Below are 19,419 nucleotides of genomic sequence, written 5' to 3'. Positions count from 1 at the left end.
TCCTTTTGCTTTGCTAAATACTTGGCATAGATATTTAAATGTTTGTTCCTGATAGGATAATTTATCTGGAGCAGGGGTGTCCAAACTCTCTAAACAAAGAGCCAGTTTACTGTCCTTTAGGCTTTGAGGGGGCCAGACTGTAGCCAGTAAAATCCAAAAAAGCTCTGGCGTCAATAGGAGTAAACAATGCCCCATCATGGTATTGGTGGGAAGACTATTGCCACATTGTTGGTATCAGGGAAAGGAATAGTGCCCTATCGATAATTGGAGTCAGAGGAATAGTGTCTTGCCATTGGTTATGAGTCGGAGGAATATTGCCCCATTGTTGGGGATCAGTGGTAGAACTGGTGTTCTTTTGTTGGTAACAGGAATTATGCTCTGTTGGTGTCAGTAGGAGATATAGTGCCTTGTATTGGTGAGAGGAATAGTGTCTCAAGCGCCAGATAAAGACAAGCAAAAGGCCACATCCTGCCCCCAGACCATAGTTTGGAGACCACTGCTCCTAGAACATTTCATAGCAGAGTAATTTGGTAATCAAAAGAGACCAATCTCCCATGATCTAGTTATAAATCCCCCTGCTTAGCTCCTGCATTACTTGTGGTTTAAAAGCAACATGCAATAATGCAAAAAAATAGGCGGAGACCCATGGCTCGAATGTTGACAGGGATGGGTTCTGACCCATGGTTGGATAGATAGCAGGTCACTGATGATTACCATAGGAGAGGTTAATGGGTTACAGTACTTTCAACATCTTCTCTTCTATAGCCAAACTTTCACTGGCACTTGTGTCTTCATTGGAAGAATAACTGTAACCTCTTGTGCTGGTGACAACTATAAACATTTAGGGTTTCCCATCACTTTCTGTATTGGGGAACAATATCCTCACTTTCTGTATTGGGGAACAATATCATGAGGACAAATAGGGTGAATTTTGGGGACATAAACAGGGATGGAAACCTGACTGAAGTTCTAATATTTCTGCACTCTATCCAAAACAAGAAAAAGAGGGTCGGCTGAACTTAAACTGTAATTACTCCGAAGTTATTTTTAGCAAACCCATTAAATACAACCCTTGCCTTTTTCTAGGTAATGTAGTGTCAGTCACTTATTCCGGGGGAGACTCTTGTGGAAACAACAAAAGATTTTCTACCATAATAGAGCTGACGTGTGCGAATGTAACTGGAAAACCTAAGATGAAGCAGTAAGTGGCATGAAAATTATTCTATCAACTCTACCCTCTGTTTAATTAAATACCCCGAATCAGCTGCTACATACATTCAAGCAATACATTTGTGTGCATGTGACATATATATATATATATATATATATATATATATATGTACAGTGCCTTGCGAAAGTATTCGGCCCCCTTGAACTTTGCGACCTTTTGCCACATTTCAGGCTTCAAACATAAAGATATAAAACTGTAATTTTCTGTGAAGAATCAACAACAAGTGGGACAAAATCATGAAGTGGAACGAAATTTATTGGATATTTCAAACTTTGTTAACAAAAAACTGAAAAATTGGGCGTGCAAAATTATTCAGCCCCCATAAGTTAATACTTTGTAGCGCCACCTTTTGCTGCGATTACATCTGTAAGTCGCTTGGGGTATGTCTCTATCAGTTTTACACATCGAGAGACTGAAATTTTTGCCCATTCCTCCTTGCAAAACAGCTCGAGCTCAGTGAGGTTGGATGGAGAGCGTTTGTGAACTGCAGTTTTCAGTTCTTTCCACAGATTCTTGATTGGATTCAGGTCTGGACTTTGACTTGGCCATTCTAATACCTGGATATGTTTATTTGTGAACTATTCCATTGTAGATTTTGCTTTATGTTGTGGATCATTGTCTTGTTGGAAGACAAATCTCCGTCCCAGTCTCAGGTCTTTTGCAGACTCCATCAGGTTTTCTTCCAGAATGGTCCTGTATTTGGCTCCATCCATCTTCCCATCAAATTTAACCATCTTCCCTGTCCCTGCTGAAGAAAAGCAGGCCCAAACCATGATGCCACCACCACCATGTTTGACAGTGGGGATGGTGTGTTCAGGGTGATGAGCTGTGTTGCTTTTACGCCAAACATAACGTTTTGCATTGTTGCCAAAAAGTTTGATTTTGACCAGAGCACCTTCTTCCACATGTTTGGTGTGTCTTCCAGCTGGCTTGTGGCAAACTTTAAACGACACTTTTTATGGATATCTTTAAGAAATGGCTTTCTTCTTGCCACTCTTCCATAAAGGCCAGATTTCTGCAGTATACGACTGATTGTTGTCCTATGGACAGAGTCTCCCACCTCAGCTGTAGATCTCTGCAGTTCATCCAGAGTGATCATGGGCCTCTTGGCTGCATCTCTGATCAGTCTTCTCCTTGTATGAGCTGAAAATTTCGAGGGACGGCCAGGTCTTCGTAGATTTGCAGTGGTCTGATACTTCTTCCATTTCAATATTATCGCTTGCACAGTGCTCCTTGGGATGTTTAAAGCTTGGGAAATCTTTTTGTATCCAAATCCAGCTTTAAACTTCTCCACAACAGTATCTCGGACCTGCCTGGTGTGTTCCTTGTTCTTCATGATGCTCTCTGCGCTTTAAATGGACCTCTGAGACTATCAGAGTGCAGGTGCATTTATACGGAGACTTGATTACACACAGGTGGATTCTATTTATCATCATTAGTCATTTAGGTCAACATTGGATCATTCAGAGATCCTCACTGAACTTCTGGAGAGAGTTTGCTGCACTGAAAGTAAAGGGGCGGAATAATTTTGCACGCCCAATTTTTTCCGTTTTTTATTTGTTAACAAAGTTTGAAATATCCAATTTCATTCCACTTCATGATTGTGTCCCACTTGTTGTTGATTCTTCACAAAAAATTACAGTTTTATATCTTTATGTTTGAAGCCTGAAATGTGGCAAAAGGTCGCAAAGTTCAAGGGGGCCGAATACTTTCGCAAGGCACTGTACACACACACACCGGCGACTTTATTAGGTATGCCTTTCTAACGCCGGAATGGACCCCCTTTTGCTTTCAGAAATGCCTTCATTCTTCATGGCATAGATTCAACAAGGTTTTGTAAACATTCCTAAGGGATTTTGGTACATATTGACATGATAGTATCAGGCAGTTGCTGCAGATTAGTCGGCTGCTCATCCATGATGGGAAGCTCCTGTTCTACCACATCCCAAAGGTGCTCTATTGGATTGAGATCGGTGGACTGTGGAGGCCATTAGAGTACAGTGAACTCATTGTCATGTTTAAGAAGCCAGTGGTGAGATGATTTGAGCTTTGTGACATGGTGTATTACCCTGCTGGAAGTAGCCGTCCGAAAATGGATACACTGCAGTCTTAAAGGAATGGACATGGTCCGCAACAATACTCAGGTAGGCCATGGCGTTTAAACTATGCTCAGTTGGTACTAAGGGCCCAAAGTGTGTCAAGATAATACCCCCCCCCCCCCACAACATTATACCACCAGCCTTAACCATTGATAATAAGGCATGATGGATCTTTGCTTTTATGTTTTTTATGCCAAATTCGGACCCTACCATCTGAATGTCGCAGCTGAAATCGAGACTCCTCAGACCATGCAAATTTTCCAATCTTCTATTGTTCAATCTTGATGAGGCTGTGCGAATTGTAGCCTCCATTTCCTTTTCTTAGCTGACAGGATTGTCACCCATGGTGATCTTCTGCTGCTGTAGCCCATCTACTTCAAGGTTCGATGTGTTGTGCGTTCAGAGATCGTATTCTGCATACCATGGTTGTACCGTGTGGTTATTTGAGTTACCGTTACCTTTCTAACATCTCAAACCAGTCTTCCCATTCTCCTCTGATATCAACAAGGCATTTTCGTTCACACAACTGCCGCTCACTAGATATTTTCCATTTTTTTTTTTGGATCATTCTCTATCAGCCTGTCTGGCAGCAACAACCATACCACGTTCAAAATCGCCTAAATCCCCTTTGTTCCCCATTCTGATGCTCAGTTTGAACTTCAGCAAGTCGGATTTACCACATCTAGATGCCTAAATGCATTGAGTGGCTGATTAGCAATTTGTGTTACCTAGCAATTGAGCAGGTATACCTAATAAAGTGGCGATGAGAATGTGTATGTATGATAAACACTACTCAAAAAAATTAAAGGAACACTTTGAAAACACATCCGATTTCAAAGGGGAAAAATATTATGCTGGATATCTATACTGATACGGAGTAATGTGTTAGGAACGTAAGGATGCCACATCATTTGATGGAAATGAAAATTATCAACCTACAGAATTCAAAGACCCCCAAAAATCAAAGTGAAAAATGATGCAGCAGGCTAGTCCATTTTGCTGAAATGTCATTTTAGCAACTCAAAATGGTACTCGGTAGTTTGTATGGCCCCCACGTGCTTCTATGCATGCCTGACAACATCAGAGCAAACTCCTAATGAGCGGGCGGATGGTGGGCAGGGGTATTTCCTCCCAAATCTGGACCAGGGCATCACTGAGCTTCTGAACAGACTGAGATGCAACCTGACAGGGTCGGTTTGACCGAAACATAATGTCCCAGAGGTGTTCTATTGGATTTAGGTCAGGCGAGAGTGGGGGGCCATTCATTGGTATCAATTCCTTCATCCTCCAGGAGCTGGCTGCATACTCTCTCCACATGAGACCAGGCATTGTTGTACACCAGGAGGAACCCAGGACTCACTGTACCAGCATAGGGTCTGAGGGTCCAAGAATTTCATCTTGATACCTAATGGCAGTCAGGGTGCCGTTGTCTAGCTTGTAGAGGTCTGTGTGTCCCTTCTTGGATAGGTCTCCCCAGACCATCACTGACCCACCACCAAATCGATCATGCTGATCGATGTTACAGGCAGCATAACGCTCTTCGCGGCTTCTCCATACCCTTTCACGTCTGTCAAATGTCCTCAGGGGGAACCTGCTCTCATCTGTGAAAAGTACAGCACACCAGTGGCAGACCTGCCAATTCTGGTGTTCAATAGCAAATGCCAATGGAGCTCCACGTTGCCAGGCAGGGAGCCCAAGGCCCACTGGAGGACATTGGGCCCTCAGGCCACCCTCGTGTAGTCTGTTTCTAATTGGTTGATCAGAGACATTCACACCAGTAGCCTGCTAGAGGTCCATTTGTAGGACTCTGGCAGTGCTCATCCTGTTCCTCCTTGCACAAAGGAGCAGACACCAGTCCTGCTGATGAGTTAAGGACCTTCTATGGCCCTGTTCAGCTCTCCTAGAGTAACTGCCTGCCTCCTGGTATCTCTTCCATTCTCTTGAGTCTTTGCTGGGAGACACAGCAATCCTTCTGGCAATGGCACGTATTGATGTGCCATCCTGGAGGAGTTGGACTGCCGTGGATGCTGCATTCCCGGCTTCAGCGGCCATGTTTGTGTAGTCCAGCGGCCATGTTTTGGGTTTCCCATAGAGAATAACGGCAGCCATTTTCTTGTAGTCTGGGTGCAGTGATGTGCTGCGGGGGCTTCTAGTGTCAGCGCTTCCTCTTTCTCTTCCATCGCAGTGCGGCAGGCTGTTTGGTGCTCTCCAGCTCTGGGGTGGTGAGTCTCTGGGGGGGGTATACAATCCTCCCTCTGCTGTACAGTGCCACGGGTGCACTGATTCTTGTGGTGCTCCAGCGGTGGGGGGGTAGGGGTTCCCCTTTTTTTGCAAAAAAAATAAAATAAAAAAGGTCTGTTGTTCACGACGCGGCTCAGTTTAAACCCTTGGCAATAGATCCTCTGGAACGTGTCGCCACCTGACCCACTCCTGGAAGCTGCAGCACTCGCTGGGTCTCAGTCTGCCCTGGCTGCCATGACGGCAGCCCTGCAGTCACTTGTATCCAAGTTAGATATGGCCCTGCAAATGAGGCCTAGCAAGAAGCGCTCCCTGCCTTCACCTGTATCCTCTGCCTTCTCAAGGTCTGAGGTGGATTTGGCCGCCACAAACAAGAGTCAGCCCTCTGGATCTGCGTCCACGCACGCTGAGTGCTCTAACGAGTCGTCCTTCTCCGCAGCCACACGTGAAAAAGTGCTGGTGGAGGCCCTAGATGTGTCAGTGTGGGTAACTTTAAAGTTGGAGGACTCAGCTCATGCTGAGTCGGTGACACCAGTGCAGTTTGGCACTCGCAAATCTTCCAATGTGACAAGTGTTCCCCTTTCCTGCTTATTTTGATGAGATTGTCACTAGTCAGTGGAGTTCCCCGAAACGCATGGTTGGAATTACCTAAGCGCTTCCCTAGGAGATTTCCCTTTGAGGAGTCTCTCCTGCAGAAACTTGCGGTTCCACCGTCGGTGGTCTCTCAGGTTTCCAGGTTAAATAAGGCTGCGCTTTTGCTGGTGGAGGATTCTCCATCCTTTAAGGATCCCATGGACAAGAGAGCTGAGGCTCAGGTCCGGTATCTTTTCACCATGGCTGGTTCAATGTTGAGGCCCGTGTTTGCTATCACCTTGGTATCCCAGACCTTAACGGAATAGGCAAAAGTTTTACGCCAGGATCTGGAGGGGGGTCAACACCCTCCTGAGCTGGCGGATCAGTTGATCCAGGGGTTACAGTACATTTGTAATGCATCTTTGGATGCGGCCCCCTTGGCCGCCAGGGTATCTGTGACAGCGCTGATTCTTCGCCGCATTATATGGTTGAAGTACTAGTCGGCTGACCAGGCTTCTAAAAAGGTGCTGACTGATCTAACTTTTGTAGTTGATCATTTATTTGGTGCCCCTATGGAAGAGATCATTAGGGGCCTTACGGGAGGTAAGAGTACATTACTTCCGCAGGTTGCCATTAGCCAGGAACCTCGTCGTAAACATAGTCCTTTCTTCTCGGCTCGCAAGCGGCCCTTTCGTCAGTCTGGATCGCAGGAAAAGGGTTTGAGATCCCCCCGTAACTTTGCGGGAGGTTCCAAGAGACCCTGGAATGGTAAGTCAAAAGCTGGCACTTCTGGTTCCGGATCAGTAGATCTTTCATTCAGGACAGATGGATCCACAAGTTGATTCGGTTCAGTTACAAGGTCGAGTTTTGGTCCTTGCCTCCGGCAAGGTGCTTTTCTTCCAACTTGGGCGTTTACGGGGCAGTGCAGGACCTGTTAGCACAAGGAGTCATTGTGCAGGTTCCAGAGTCGGTACTTTTTCAAGGTTTTTATTCAAATCTGTTTACAGTTCCCAGGGAGGAAGGCAAGTTTCATCCGATCCAGGACCTCAAGGCTCTGAACCACTTTGTGAAGGTTCAGAAATTTCGGATGGAGTCCATCCGCACGGTAGTAGCTTTCCTTCATCAAGGGGATCTTCTGGCTTCTATCTATCTCAAGTATGCTTACCTTCATATTCCAATATATGTCGGGCATCAGCGTTTTCTTAGTTATGCCGTGGGCGAGGAGCACTATCAATTTGTGGCGTTACCTTTTGGTCTCACCTCAGCTCCTCGGGTGTTCACAAAGGTTTTAGCCCCTAGCCTTGCTACGGCAAAAAGGGATCACTGTACTGGGTTACCTGGATGATCTGCTTCTGCGTGCAGAGTCTTCCTCGGCTCTAGAAGCCGACCTACTGTGCAAACTGTACAGGAGTTTGAATGGACACTACATTTTCAGAAATCGGTGTTGACTTAGTCCACCGAGCTGGACTACTTCTGGAGATTCTGTCCAAATGAAACCAGGATCTGCTGTCACTGGACAGTCTGATCCGGTTGAGTCTGGGTTTGAGGGAGTCTCTGTTATGGTGGCTCTGCTCCCCGGCACTTCATCTTGGAAAATCCTTTCTTCCCCTGTATTGGACTGTAATCACCACGGATGCCAGTCTGTCCTGTCCGGGTGGGGAGGTGTCTTGGGAGTGTACTGGGCCCAAAGTGTTTAGACTCGAGTGGAGTCCAGTCCGCCGATCAACATCCTTGAGATTCAGGCGATCAGGCTTTGTCTCGATGGGCGGATCGTCTGCAGGGATGTCCTGTGAGGATAAGATCGGACAATGCTATGGCCGTGGCATATGTCAATCATCAAGGGGGAACACATAGTGCCCTGGTGGCCTGTGAAGTGGCCGGTATCTTGAGGTGGGCAGAACTATGTTCTGGCCCTCTCTGCTGTGCACATTCCGGGGGAGGAGAATTGGCAAGCGGACTATCTCAGTCGGCAGACGTTGGATCCGGGAGAATGGTCTCTTCACCCGGAGGTGTTTTGTCAAATGTGCCCGATGTGGACCTGTTAGCCTCGCGCCTTAACAGGATGGTGCTGAGGTTCATGTCAAGGTCTCGGGATCCTCTGGCCGGCGCCGCAGACACCCTTGTGGCCCCTTGGGGTCAATATCATCTGATGTATGCCTTTCCTCCAATACAACTTCTGTCGAGACTGCTACGCTGAATTGAGGTAGAAGGAATTCCAGTCATTCTGGTGGCACCAGACTGGCCTCACCAGTCTTGGTACGCAGGCCTGGTAAGGCTGGTATTAGACATCCCTTGGAAACTTACTCTCAGGGAAGATCTTCTGACTATTGAAAGCCAGGTGCTGAATGACAGGGGGCTGTCGGAGTCAGTGATTCTTACGCTGTTAAAAGCTAGGAAATCTACTTCCAGGAAGGTTTATCATAGTTTGTAAGGCGTACATTACTTGGTGTGAGTCTTTGGGGGTTTCTCCCTATTCCTTTTCTGTGTCTCGCCTCTTGGAGTTTCTACAACTGGGTATAGATCAACGTTTGGCTCTGGGCACCATCAAGGGCCAGATCTCCGCTTTGGCCAAAGGCTGTTGGCGATGAAGTCCTTGGTTCACACTTTTCTGCAGGGAGTTCGCCATCTGACTTCTCCGCTCCAATCCCTGGTGCCTCCGTGGGATCTCACTTTGGTACTGTCGGCGCTTCAAAAGCCTCCCTTTGAAAATATTCGAGAACTTCCTCTGCTCACTCTGTTGCAGAAGGTGGCCTTTTTAGTCGCTATTACTTCTGCATGTAAGGTGTCAGAGTTGGTTGCATTGTCCTGTCGGTTGCCTTACCTGGTGATTCACAGGGACAAAGTGGTGTTGTGACCCTGTCAGGCGTTCCTTCCTAAGGTTGTCTCAGGGTTTCATTTGAATGAAGATATTGCGTTACCGTCCTTATGTCTAAACTGAAACATCCTAAGGAAATTGCTTTACATTTCTTGGATGTGGTAAGGGCGATTCGTGTGTACCAGGCGGTGACTGAGCCGATTCATAAATCCAATTCTTTGCTTTTGCGGATGGACCTCGTAAGGGGAAGGCCGCGTCTGCTGGTGACCATTTCCAAGTGGATCAGGCAGACGGTGGTGCAGGCCTAGGCCTTCCGTCATCAAGCGTCAGGGGTTCAGGTGTGCAAGGCATCTACGTGGTCGTCTGTACACACATTCACAACGTTTTATAAGGTGGATGTACTTGCATCTTTGGATTCGGCGTTTGGCCGCAAAGTTTTGCAGGCTGCGGTTGCAGAGGCTTCCGCTTCTGGAGGGTGTAATTTTTTCCTGGTTGAGCTCCTGTTTTTACCTGGTTGGCTATGTTTAGCTTTGTTGCGAATTCTACGCATTGCTGTATTTTTCCCACCTCTTATGTTGATACCTCTTTGGGATTTACCAATGGTCTAAAACATGGAACTTTGTCCGTAGGTTAACGAAAGAGAAAACTGGATTTCTCTTACGTCCTCTGACAGTCGCCGCCTCCTCTAAGTCATCACTGTTGGGTATTGTCTTCCCATCCGCAGGAGTAGCTAGGCATATAGACTTAGTCCAAAGACATTAGCATATACACACCCATGGGGGCTGTCCCATCTGGTCAATACCCTCCCTGCATCACCACTCCCAACTCAGTTTTAATCTGCCTAGCGTCAGGAGTAGTCAGGCTTACCTTGTGCTGGGGCTTCAGTCTAAGCCTTCCTGATCTTTTATTTGATTTTCTTGAAAATGTCAGTTTTTTTTCTCTTACTTTACTAGCTGTTTATTTTGTCAGCTTCTAGTGTTAGTCTTCTCTTCGGATGAAGATTGATCATGCGGTGCTGGGATTCGGACTGACCGCCCTGGGTTCCAGGGCACAGAGGGTCAGATGGACCCCCAGCCCGCCATCGAGAGTTCAGCTATGGTTCGCCCTGGCATTACGAACGACCCATCCCTGTTCACTACAGGGATGCAGCCGTGAGGTGGCTACCTCACAGGACTCGTCTGCGGTGCTGCAGCATCATGTCCCTGGCTCACGGCACTCCCTGTCAGATGAGGACAGAGGTTTTCCGTGCATAGAGGCTCCCCATGCCATCTGGTACAGGGAAGTACTTCTGTGTGGGGCCTCTGTCTGGGGTGGCAGTCTGTGTTGCTGTGTGTTCCCCATGTCTGTGCCTGTGTGACTGCCTGTGCGATCCCTGTGGGGATCGCTTGTGCAGATGCTGTGTGTTGCCCGGGGGTCCCTGTCCCTGTGTCACTTAGGTGCATTGTTGGGGGTGCAGACGTTTCTGGTTATGCGGCGACCGCAGCGGTGCATTTTCGCGCGGTCCGCCATCTTTACTATGGGCTAACGTGTAGCTCCTCTGGGGCGATCCTGCATGTTATTTTGGCGCCATTCGCCGCCATTTCGTGGGCGGTGGAACGATCGGTCCGGCCGCATGTCGGCGGCCATTTTGGCGTAGCCTCCAATGCATCCCTATGGGGCAGCCATTTTCCCAGGGTCTGGCATATAGTGCAGCCTACTCCAGCAGCGCTTCCTTTCCATCAGCAGCAGGACATCGGTAGCAACGCTCTGCGAGCTCTGCAGGTTATCACTCTCAATTTCCCTCTGTGCTATTGCTTCTGGCTCAGTTTCTTTTCTCCTTTGGGGGTCTTTTATCACTGTAGCAGTAGCGGTGGGCTGCGCACACCGCAGCGTTCTTAAAGGGGACAGTACATTGTATTGCACTGTAGTTTGTTCTGATAACTTGAGCAATGGATTCTCAGGAAAGCAAGTTTCCTCCAGCTTTAGTGGGGGGCCCCAGTTCTCCTGTGGCTCCGCTGCGACCCGATCTGGCTGCTGTGGTGGCGACTTTGGTGGCAAATATGGAAATGCTGATGTCTGAACGGGCTGCGAGAAAGAGGCCCAGGTTGTCTCTCTCTTCTGATTCAGATGGGGATATGGCTGCTGCTGCTGCAAGTGTGCCCTTTTCAGGGTCCCGCTGATCCTTGGACCCCCCAGGGTCTGAGGGGGAGGCTGAGATGGAGGGGGTTGATACCTCCTCCCTGGGGTCGCCTGAAGAACGGGCGACCATGGATGAGTTGATTGTGTCTGTAAAGCACACCTTACATTTAGAGGATGAGCCCTGTCCTCCAGGCGTTGTGTCCTCGTTTGGGACGCACAGGACCCGCAAGTCTGCGCAGGTTTTCCCCTGCCCAGCGGAATTCCATTACACTGTTAATGAAATGTGGCGCACGTTGAAACGTCCATTCCTGGTACCTAGTCGGTTCAAATTGCTTTATCCTTTTGCGCCGGCTACGGAATCACGATGGTGTGTGCCTCCACAGGTAGATCACACTGTGGCCGTGTTGAACAAGGCTACCTTGGTTCCTACTGAGGATACCCCGGTTTTCCGGGATCCCACGGACCGGCGGTTAGAGTCTCTAGCTCGCCATTCCTATACGGTGGCGGGTTCGTTGCTCAAACCCGTTTTCGCGTCCGTTCTGGTGGCTCAGGCGGTGGCTGATTGGACTAAGATGCTTAGGAGCAATCTCGTGTCTGATGTACCACCTGCCTGGCTGGAAATGGTGGATTAGATCCACCAAGGAGTCATGTACTTGTGTGATGCAGCCTTGAATGAGGCCCCCTTGGTGGCTCGCCTCTCTAGTGTCGGGGTGCTTAACCGGCGACTGATATGGCTGAAGAGCTGGTCGGCCGACCAGTCCTCAAGGAAAACTGTTGCTGATTTTCCCTATGCTGGCTCTCGCCTGCTTGGCGAGGCGTTGGACACCCTAGTGAAAGGCGTCACAGGGGGCAAGAGCACTATTCTGCCCCAGAACCCGAAGAACAAGTCTTTTCGAGGCAAGCGGGGTTCTGCGCCTAGATCCACTCAGGGGTCCTTTCGTGCTCTTCAAGGCCCAGGGCAACCAGAAGAAGCCCTGGGCGGATAAGCAGAAGTCCGGCAATGCCGGCTCGGCGGGTCAATCCGCCTCTGCCTGAAGGGGCGCCCTCACCCGTTTCAGGGGTGGGGGGACGTTTGCGCGGTTTCCTCCAACCTTGGCTGCTCCGGATATCGGACAAGTGGGTTCAGGAAATCGTTCGATCGGGTTACAAGATCGAATTCCTTTCCCGGCCGGCGGACAGATTCTTTCCCTCCAATCTTCATCTGCTTCCGGGGCGTCTGCAGGACTTGCATCAAGCGGTGCAGGACTTACTTGCTCAGGGAATGATTGTCCCGGTGCCTCATCGGGACAGGTTTCGGGGGTTTTATTCGAATCTGTTCACTGTGCCAAGGAAGGAGGGCAAAGTGCGTCCTATTCTGGACCTGAAAGCGCTGAACCGCTTCATGCGTGTTCGGAAGTTTCGAATGGAGTCTCTCCGTTTGGTAGTGGCCTCCTTGAGTCCAGGAGAATTCCTGTTTTCGATAGATCTGAAGGATGCGTACCTGCACATCCCCATTTTCGAGGGTCATCAGCGGTACCTTCGGTTTGCTATTGCAGAGGACCACTACCAGTTTGTGGCGTTACCTTTCGGTCTCGCTTCGGCACCAAGGGTGTTTACCAAAGTGTTGGCGCCGGTTCTGGGCCTGCTGAGGGTCCAGGGCATTGCGGTCCTGGGTTACCTGGACGATCTGCTTCTGAGATCACGTGCCAGCCAGGACCTTGTGCGCGATCTGTCCATCACGGTACAGACGCTCCAGGAGTTCCGATGGACCATCAACGTTCAAAAGTCGGCGTTGTCTCTATCGCTTCGCCTTCCCTACCTGGGAATGGTTCTGGACTCTGCTCAGGACAAGCTCCGGACTTTGCGGGACGAGCTCAGGTCCCTCAGGGACAACCCGTCCTCATCACTCAGGACCTGTATGCGGGGCCTGGGGTTGATGGTGTCGGCCTTCGAGGCGATACCCTTTGCTCAGTTTCACACGCGGGCTCTCCAGACGGAGATCCTGGCCAGGTGGGACAGACTACCTCAGTCCTTGGATCTGGATGTCTCCTTGAGTCATCAGACCAGATTGGCTCTTCTGTGGTGGCTCCAGTCCCCGTCTGTGGCGGAAGGCAAGTCCTTCTGTCTGTTGGTGTGGACGGTGGTTACCACGGACGCCAGCCTGTCGGGCTGGGGTGGAGTCCTGGGCAACCTGTCTGCCCAGGGCACTTGGTCGGAGGAGAAGTCCTCCCTCCCGATAAATGTGCTGGAATTTCGAGCGATCAAACTCTGTCTCTTGCAGTGGTCGGACCCTCTACGGGGCCTGCCTGTCCGCGTACAGACGGACAATGCTACCGTGGTGGCTTACATCAACCACCAGGGGGGCACCAGGGGTGCTCGAGCGGCCCGGGAGGTGACCGACATTCTGTCTTGGGCCGAGACTCATGTCCTGGCGATCTCAGCTGTTCACATTCCGGGTGTGGAAAATTGGCAGGCTGACTATCTGAGCCGCCAGACCCTGGACCAGGGGGAATGGTCCCTACACCCGGAGGTCTTTCAGATGCTGTGTGCGAGGTGGGGATCCCCGCACGTGGATCTGTTCGCATCCCGGCTAAATCAAAAGGTGGAAAGGGTCATGGCAAGAACGCGCGATCCGTTGGCGGACGCCTCTGATGCGTTGGTGGCCCCTTGGCATCAGTATCGTCTGATGTACGCCTTTCCTCCGATTCAGTTACTTTCCCGGTTCCTCCGCAGATTGGTCTCGGAACCGCACATGGTGATTCTGGTGGCTCCGGACTGGCCTCGCCGGTCTTGGTACGCCGACGTTGTTCACCTGGCAGTGGCGCCTCCGTGGCGTCTGCCTCTGCGGGAAGAGCTCCTGTCTCAAGGTCCGATCTTCCATCCTGCTTTACAGTCGCTGGCTTTAACGGCCTGGCTGTTGAGACCCAGGTCTTGAGGGACAAGGTTCTCTCCCCTGAGGTTATCCCTACCCTAATTAAGGCTAGGAAATCCTCCTCTGGTAAGATCTATTACCGTACCTGGAAAGCTTATTTCGCCTGGTGTGAGTCCAGGGGGTTCTCCCCTCATTCTTAGTCTGTGTCGAGAGTGTTGGCTTTCCTCCAGTCTGGAGTGGACCAGCGTCTGGCGCTGGCCACGATAAAGGGCCAGGTGTCTGCACTGGCTGTCCTTTTCCAACGCCCTGTGGCGTCTCATTCCTTGGTGCGCACCTTCATTCAAGGTGTGCGACATTTGGCTCCTCCCAGAAAGGAGCCCTTACCTCCATGGGACTTGAACTTGGTTCTGTCCGTGTTGCAGCGTGCTCCCTTTGAAAACATCAGGGAGATATCGTTGCCTCTGCTGTCGAAAAAGGTTGCTTTTCTAGTGGCGATCACTTCGGCTCGCAGAGTGTCGGAGCTGGGGGCGTTGTCTTGCCGCTCCCCTTACTTGATAATTCACAAGGATAAGGTGGTTTTGCGACCACCCCATCCTTCCTTCCCAAGGTGATCTCGGAGTTCCACCCTAATGAGGACATTGTCCTGCCTTCGCTTTGTACGAAGCCTAAACATCCAAAGGAGATTGCCTTACATTCCTTGGATGTTGTCAGGGTGATCAGGGTTTACCTGTCGTCTACGGAATCCTTTCGGAAGACGGATTCCCTATTTGTCCTTCCTGAGGGATCTCGGAAGGGCATGGCTGCGTCCGCAGCAACTATTGCCAAATGGATCAGACAGACCATTGAGCAGGCTTATGCCTTGAAGGAACGGGTTCCGCCCTTCCCTGTTAAGGCGCACTCTACCAGGTCTTTGAGTGCATCCTGGAGCTATTGGCATCGGGCCTCGGTTGCCCAGGTGTGCAAGGCGGCGACTTGGTCGTCGGTGCACACCTTTTCCAAATTCTACAAAGTAGATGTTCTAGCATCAGCTGATGCTTCTTTTGGCCGCAAAGTTCTCAGTGCGGCAGTGCCATGATGGACCCTTGACTTTTTTCTGGGTCTCTGGCTGTTGGTTTTTGCTTTCCTGGGCCGTTGCTCCTGTTGAGCATTGTTGGTTCTGTTGCCCAGTTGGTTCTCTTACGGTGCATGTAAGATTCCTTTCTCTGATGTGGGTACTGCGTTGCCTTTTCTACGGTTGCGTCTCCCACCCCTCATGTCTATACTGCTTTGGGACATCCCAATAGTGATGACTTAGAGGAGGCGGCGACTGTCGGAGGACGTAAGAGAAAACAGAATTTTTGTAAAATCTTACCTGTAAAATTCCTTTCTGAGTCCTCCGACAGTCGCCGCCCCCACCCCTCTTTTGGGGTTCTTATTACCTACTGCTATGCTACCAAACTGAGTTGGGAGTGGTGATGCAGGGGGGGTATTGATGAGATGGGACAGCCCCCATGGGTGTTTATATGCTAATGTCTTTGTCTTTGGACTAAGTCTATATGCCTAGCTACTCCTGCGGATGGGAAGACAATACCCAACAGTGATAACTTAGAGGAAGCGGCGACTGTCGGAGGACTCGGAGAAAGGAATTTTACAGGTAAGATTTTACAAAAATTCAGTTTTTTGTCTTACCCTAAAATCCTTTTCTCTTTGGTTCACTGATGGGCATAGCACCCCTCCCTCTGTTTTAGGTTGAGTTATGTGTTCTTCTGACACTGCTTGTTACAAACTGAAGTCCTATAGCAGGAAGTGATGGTATACCCTCTGGGGCTGCCTTTAGGGCGTAACCAAAAAGGTTTCCGCCTAGTCGTACTCCTGAAGAGAGAGCAGCATAAGCCCAATGGTCTAGAAGATATGGAGCTATGTCCATCAGCTATGTCCATCAGTGAACCTCAGAGAAAAGGATTTTACGGTAAGGCAAAAATCCAGTTTTCTCCACCCATTGGAAAGGCAGTAGTGCTCTATAAATTGATCCTGCTTCTTGCATACCCTCTCTCCTGCAGATATCATGACACAGTGCACTCAAATACTCCTCTATATGTATCCTGTAGCCACACATAAGTAGTAGCAGCATCCAACATGGTATAAAATCTCAATACATTTAATAAATCTATAAAAACTTCACACACATGATTTTGGTGCATAATCAGCACTATATAAAACAGTCTGAGTAGGTGCTAAATCCAGCTCTCCCTCCCTGCGACTCATCCATACACCAATGCCTGCTGTGATTGTGTTGCCACTGAAAATAAGATTTGAGTTTGTAGAAAACTGTGTGGAGTGCATTACCTTCCATACCATTTTAGTATTTAATGATTTTTTTCAAGTAGACGTGAACCCTACTTTAGTTCATAAGGAAGCCTAATGCCTAACTGAATGGCACTTATTTGTTGAAACACGGTCTACAATAAAAAAAGCATGTTGTTTTTTTAATAAAGAAGAAAAAAAACAATGTGTACATGCATGCAGTCCAATAATGGATGCATGCCATTCCTCATGGAGCACTTTTTCATAGTGACAACAGTGACCTGTGCATATGTAACGTGTGCTTAAAAGCTACTTTTTAATTTCCTCCGAAAGCCTTTGTGACAGGGTGACAAAGCAGAAAGATATATGCAAAACTGGGAAGGAACGTTGTCCTCCTATAAAAAGTGCATAAAAAAGGACCATCCTAGCAGGATCACCGGATATTTTAATAAATCAGCAAATTTTAAAAATATTGAAAATCATTTTTGAAATGAACATGCTAAAAGACTTGTATATATTTTTTTATTAAACTTGTTTTCTTTTAGGCACAACTTGGAGTCTTGTCAGTACATAATTACATGGGAGACGAGAGCAGCTTGTGCTGTTATTCCAAAAGAGGTTGTGATGACGCATGGAATAATATATGGGGACAATGGTGCAAGTGTTAACATGTCAGGCATCTATCTCAAGTAAGACTTTTTTTTTTTTTATTTTATTACATTGTTTTATTTAAAAAAAAAAAAATTTTTTAGCTAAGTCTTTCTTCTTTATTTTAATTTTATCTTAGTAAGTATTTCAAATAAAGCTGTGTCAGTATGTTACATGGTTGTTAAACTTTAACTTCACTGTATGCTTTGCTGATGAGCATTAGTGGTTAAAAATTATAATCACTAATTTGGCTTTATTTCATAATGCAAAGCGCTGTGTACTTTGTACACTAATCTAGAGCAATCATTAGTTCACTGTACTTAAATTTGTAATGGTTTACTGCATTTTACACTTCATCGGTGCGATTGGCCTGCTCGACTGGTCTGAATATTTCTTTTTATGGATGGTAGTCTAAGTGAATTTACCATTAAAGCTCAAGTTCTCACGTTTATACTTTATTTCAGTCTGTATGATTTATATTATATTATTTTGCCCCAGCATCAATTATCAATTTAAAAAAAATCTCTTTAGCTTCTATATTAATCTTTTGTTATATTAAACTCAGCCATTTTTGTTGTCTGCAGATATTACAATGCCAGTGGGGATATAAGAGAGAAAGATCAGTATATGTATGAAATTCAACTTTCTGGTAGAGAAAACTCTGCCCATCAGAATTGTAATGGAGCCAGCGTATGCCAAGTAAAGACTAATGGGCCGTTCACAAGAGCAGTCGGTTCTCCTATCAAAGTCAAGTATTATATTGATGGTACGTTTATTATTTTTACTTTTTTTACTGATTTACTACAAATTTTAAAAATATCTTGTGGCTTCTTATTGATTTTCTGCTACTCTTAAAAATATATGCAAAAAGTATGTCCACATATGTGCCCATCAGTGCCTGCTCATATAGGCACTGATGAGCACTGACTGGCAGCACTATGGGCACTGATGGTGCTGCCCATCAGTGCTCATCAGTGCCGCCCATCAGTGCTCATCAGTGCCGCCCATCAGTGCTCATCAGTGCCACCCATCAGTGTCCGCCAGTGCCCATCAGTGCCATCCGCCAGTGCCCATCAGTGCCACCTCTCAGTGCCACCTCTCAGTGCCCAGCCGTGCCACCTCTCAGTGCCCATCAGTGCCGCCTATCAGTGCTCATCAGTGCCGCCTATCAGTGCTCATCAGTGCGGCATATTAGTACCTCCTCATCAGTGCCCATAAGTGCCACCTCATCAGTGCCCATTAGTGCAGCCTATCAGTGCCCATCAGTGCCGCCTCATCAGCGCACATCAGTGAAGGAGAAAAATTTATTTATTTTCAAAATTTACTCGCAGAAAATAAGAAAAACTTTTTTTTTTTTTCAAAATTTTCTGTCTTTTTTTTGTAAAAAATAAAAAACCCAGAGATGATTAAATACCACCAAAAGAAAGCTCTATTTGTGTGAAAAAAATGATAAAAATTTCAGTACAGTACAGTGTAGCATGACCGCGCAATTGTCATTCAAAGTGTGAGAGCGCTGAAAGCTGAAAATTGGCCTGGATGGGAAGGGGGTTTAAGTGCACAGTAGGCAAGTGGTTAAAGGGAACATTTGCCCCATATTGGACTTGGAAGAGCACTCTAGGCTTTCATTCAGGTAGAAAAAAGTTCCAGGTGGAATCTCCCTGAACAGTCATTTCTTCTGATCCTGTGTCCCTTAATGAACTCCAGGAAAGGATTTCATGCTAAGTCATAAGTCCTGTTTTCTAACTTTGCTGGAGTATAAAATTAACTGAGGAGATTTTACTTTTTAACCGCTTGCCTTTCTGTACTCTGGGTTTTAATTATTCATTTGTTATGTTATGGATGTGACATACATATATTTTATATACATAAACTCTTATTAAATAGCTCATTAAAATCTTTAAATAAAAACTCTGTGTTCATCCTGTGTATTTGCTTTGCACCCTTATTAACAATTTAGAAGGCACCACACATTTCTTTCTCTTGGTCTTCTTTTCCAAGTGATCTTTCTAAAAAATACCTGATATTTCTGTATCTAGTCTTCAAACCTTATGCATTTTACATTTTTTCCCTCTTTAGTCTTATCAATTTTAAATTGCTCAGTTTTAGCTAGTAGTTTACAATCTTTTGCATCTTTTTTTTTTTTTTTTCTCCATCTTTATTTCTTTTCATTATCTTCAAGCTAAAACCAGAGGAAAATACAATAATCCAGCATGTTTCACTGCTATGTTTGTAGCTTATTCAGGGGTAACCGTGTTCAAACTTTTGCAATATTGCTGTTAAATTCTACCTACCTGAGCACTCTTTCACTTGATTCATACCATTTCAAAGATGAGATTGTCGGGAGTGCAGGTTCTCTAAAATAAAATATATATATATTTTAGTGATAGCCCACATATTCATCTCCTCAAAGGTTTGCTAGAGGGCCTCATGCACACAGGACATTTTTTTTTCCTCCCCTGCATGCCTTTGCTCCAGGGGAGGAAAAGGCAGCTTTAAAAACGCTTCTAAAGCCACATTTTGCATGTGCATTTATGAGATATTGGTGTTTATATATTCGAATGGC

The 19,419-nt window shown here is 47.2% G+C and overlaps 1 protein-coding gene across 1 annotated transcript in view; it reads left to right on the top strand.

Annotated features, from left to right (window-relative positions):
* The window catches only part of IGF2R (insulin like growth factor 2 receptor), a 294,611-nt gene that overhangs the window by 258,696 nt on the left and 16,496 nt on the right, over nt 1-19,419 (top strand). The window contains exons 42-44 of the mRNA XM_082249744.1: nt 1,087-1,201; nt 16,754-16,897; nt 17,441-17,622. Of these exons, the coding sequence (XP_082105870.1) occupies nt 1,087-1,201; nt 16,754-16,897; nt 17,441-17,622 (441 nt within the window). The remainder of the gene's footprint in view (nt 1-1,086; nt 1,202-16,753; nt 16,898-17,440; nt 17,623-19,419) is intronic.

This window comes from Pelophylax lessonae (assembly GCF_965119305.1).
Source record: "Pelophylax lessonae genome assembly, chromosome: 3".
Classification (NCBI taxonomy): domain Eukaryota; kingdom Metazoa; phylum Chordata; class Amphibia; order Anura; family Ranidae; genus Pelophylax; species Pelophylax lessonae.
The sequence above is the reverse complement of the archived record's forward strand: the minus strand, read 5'-3'. Positions and strand labels throughout refer to the sequence as shown.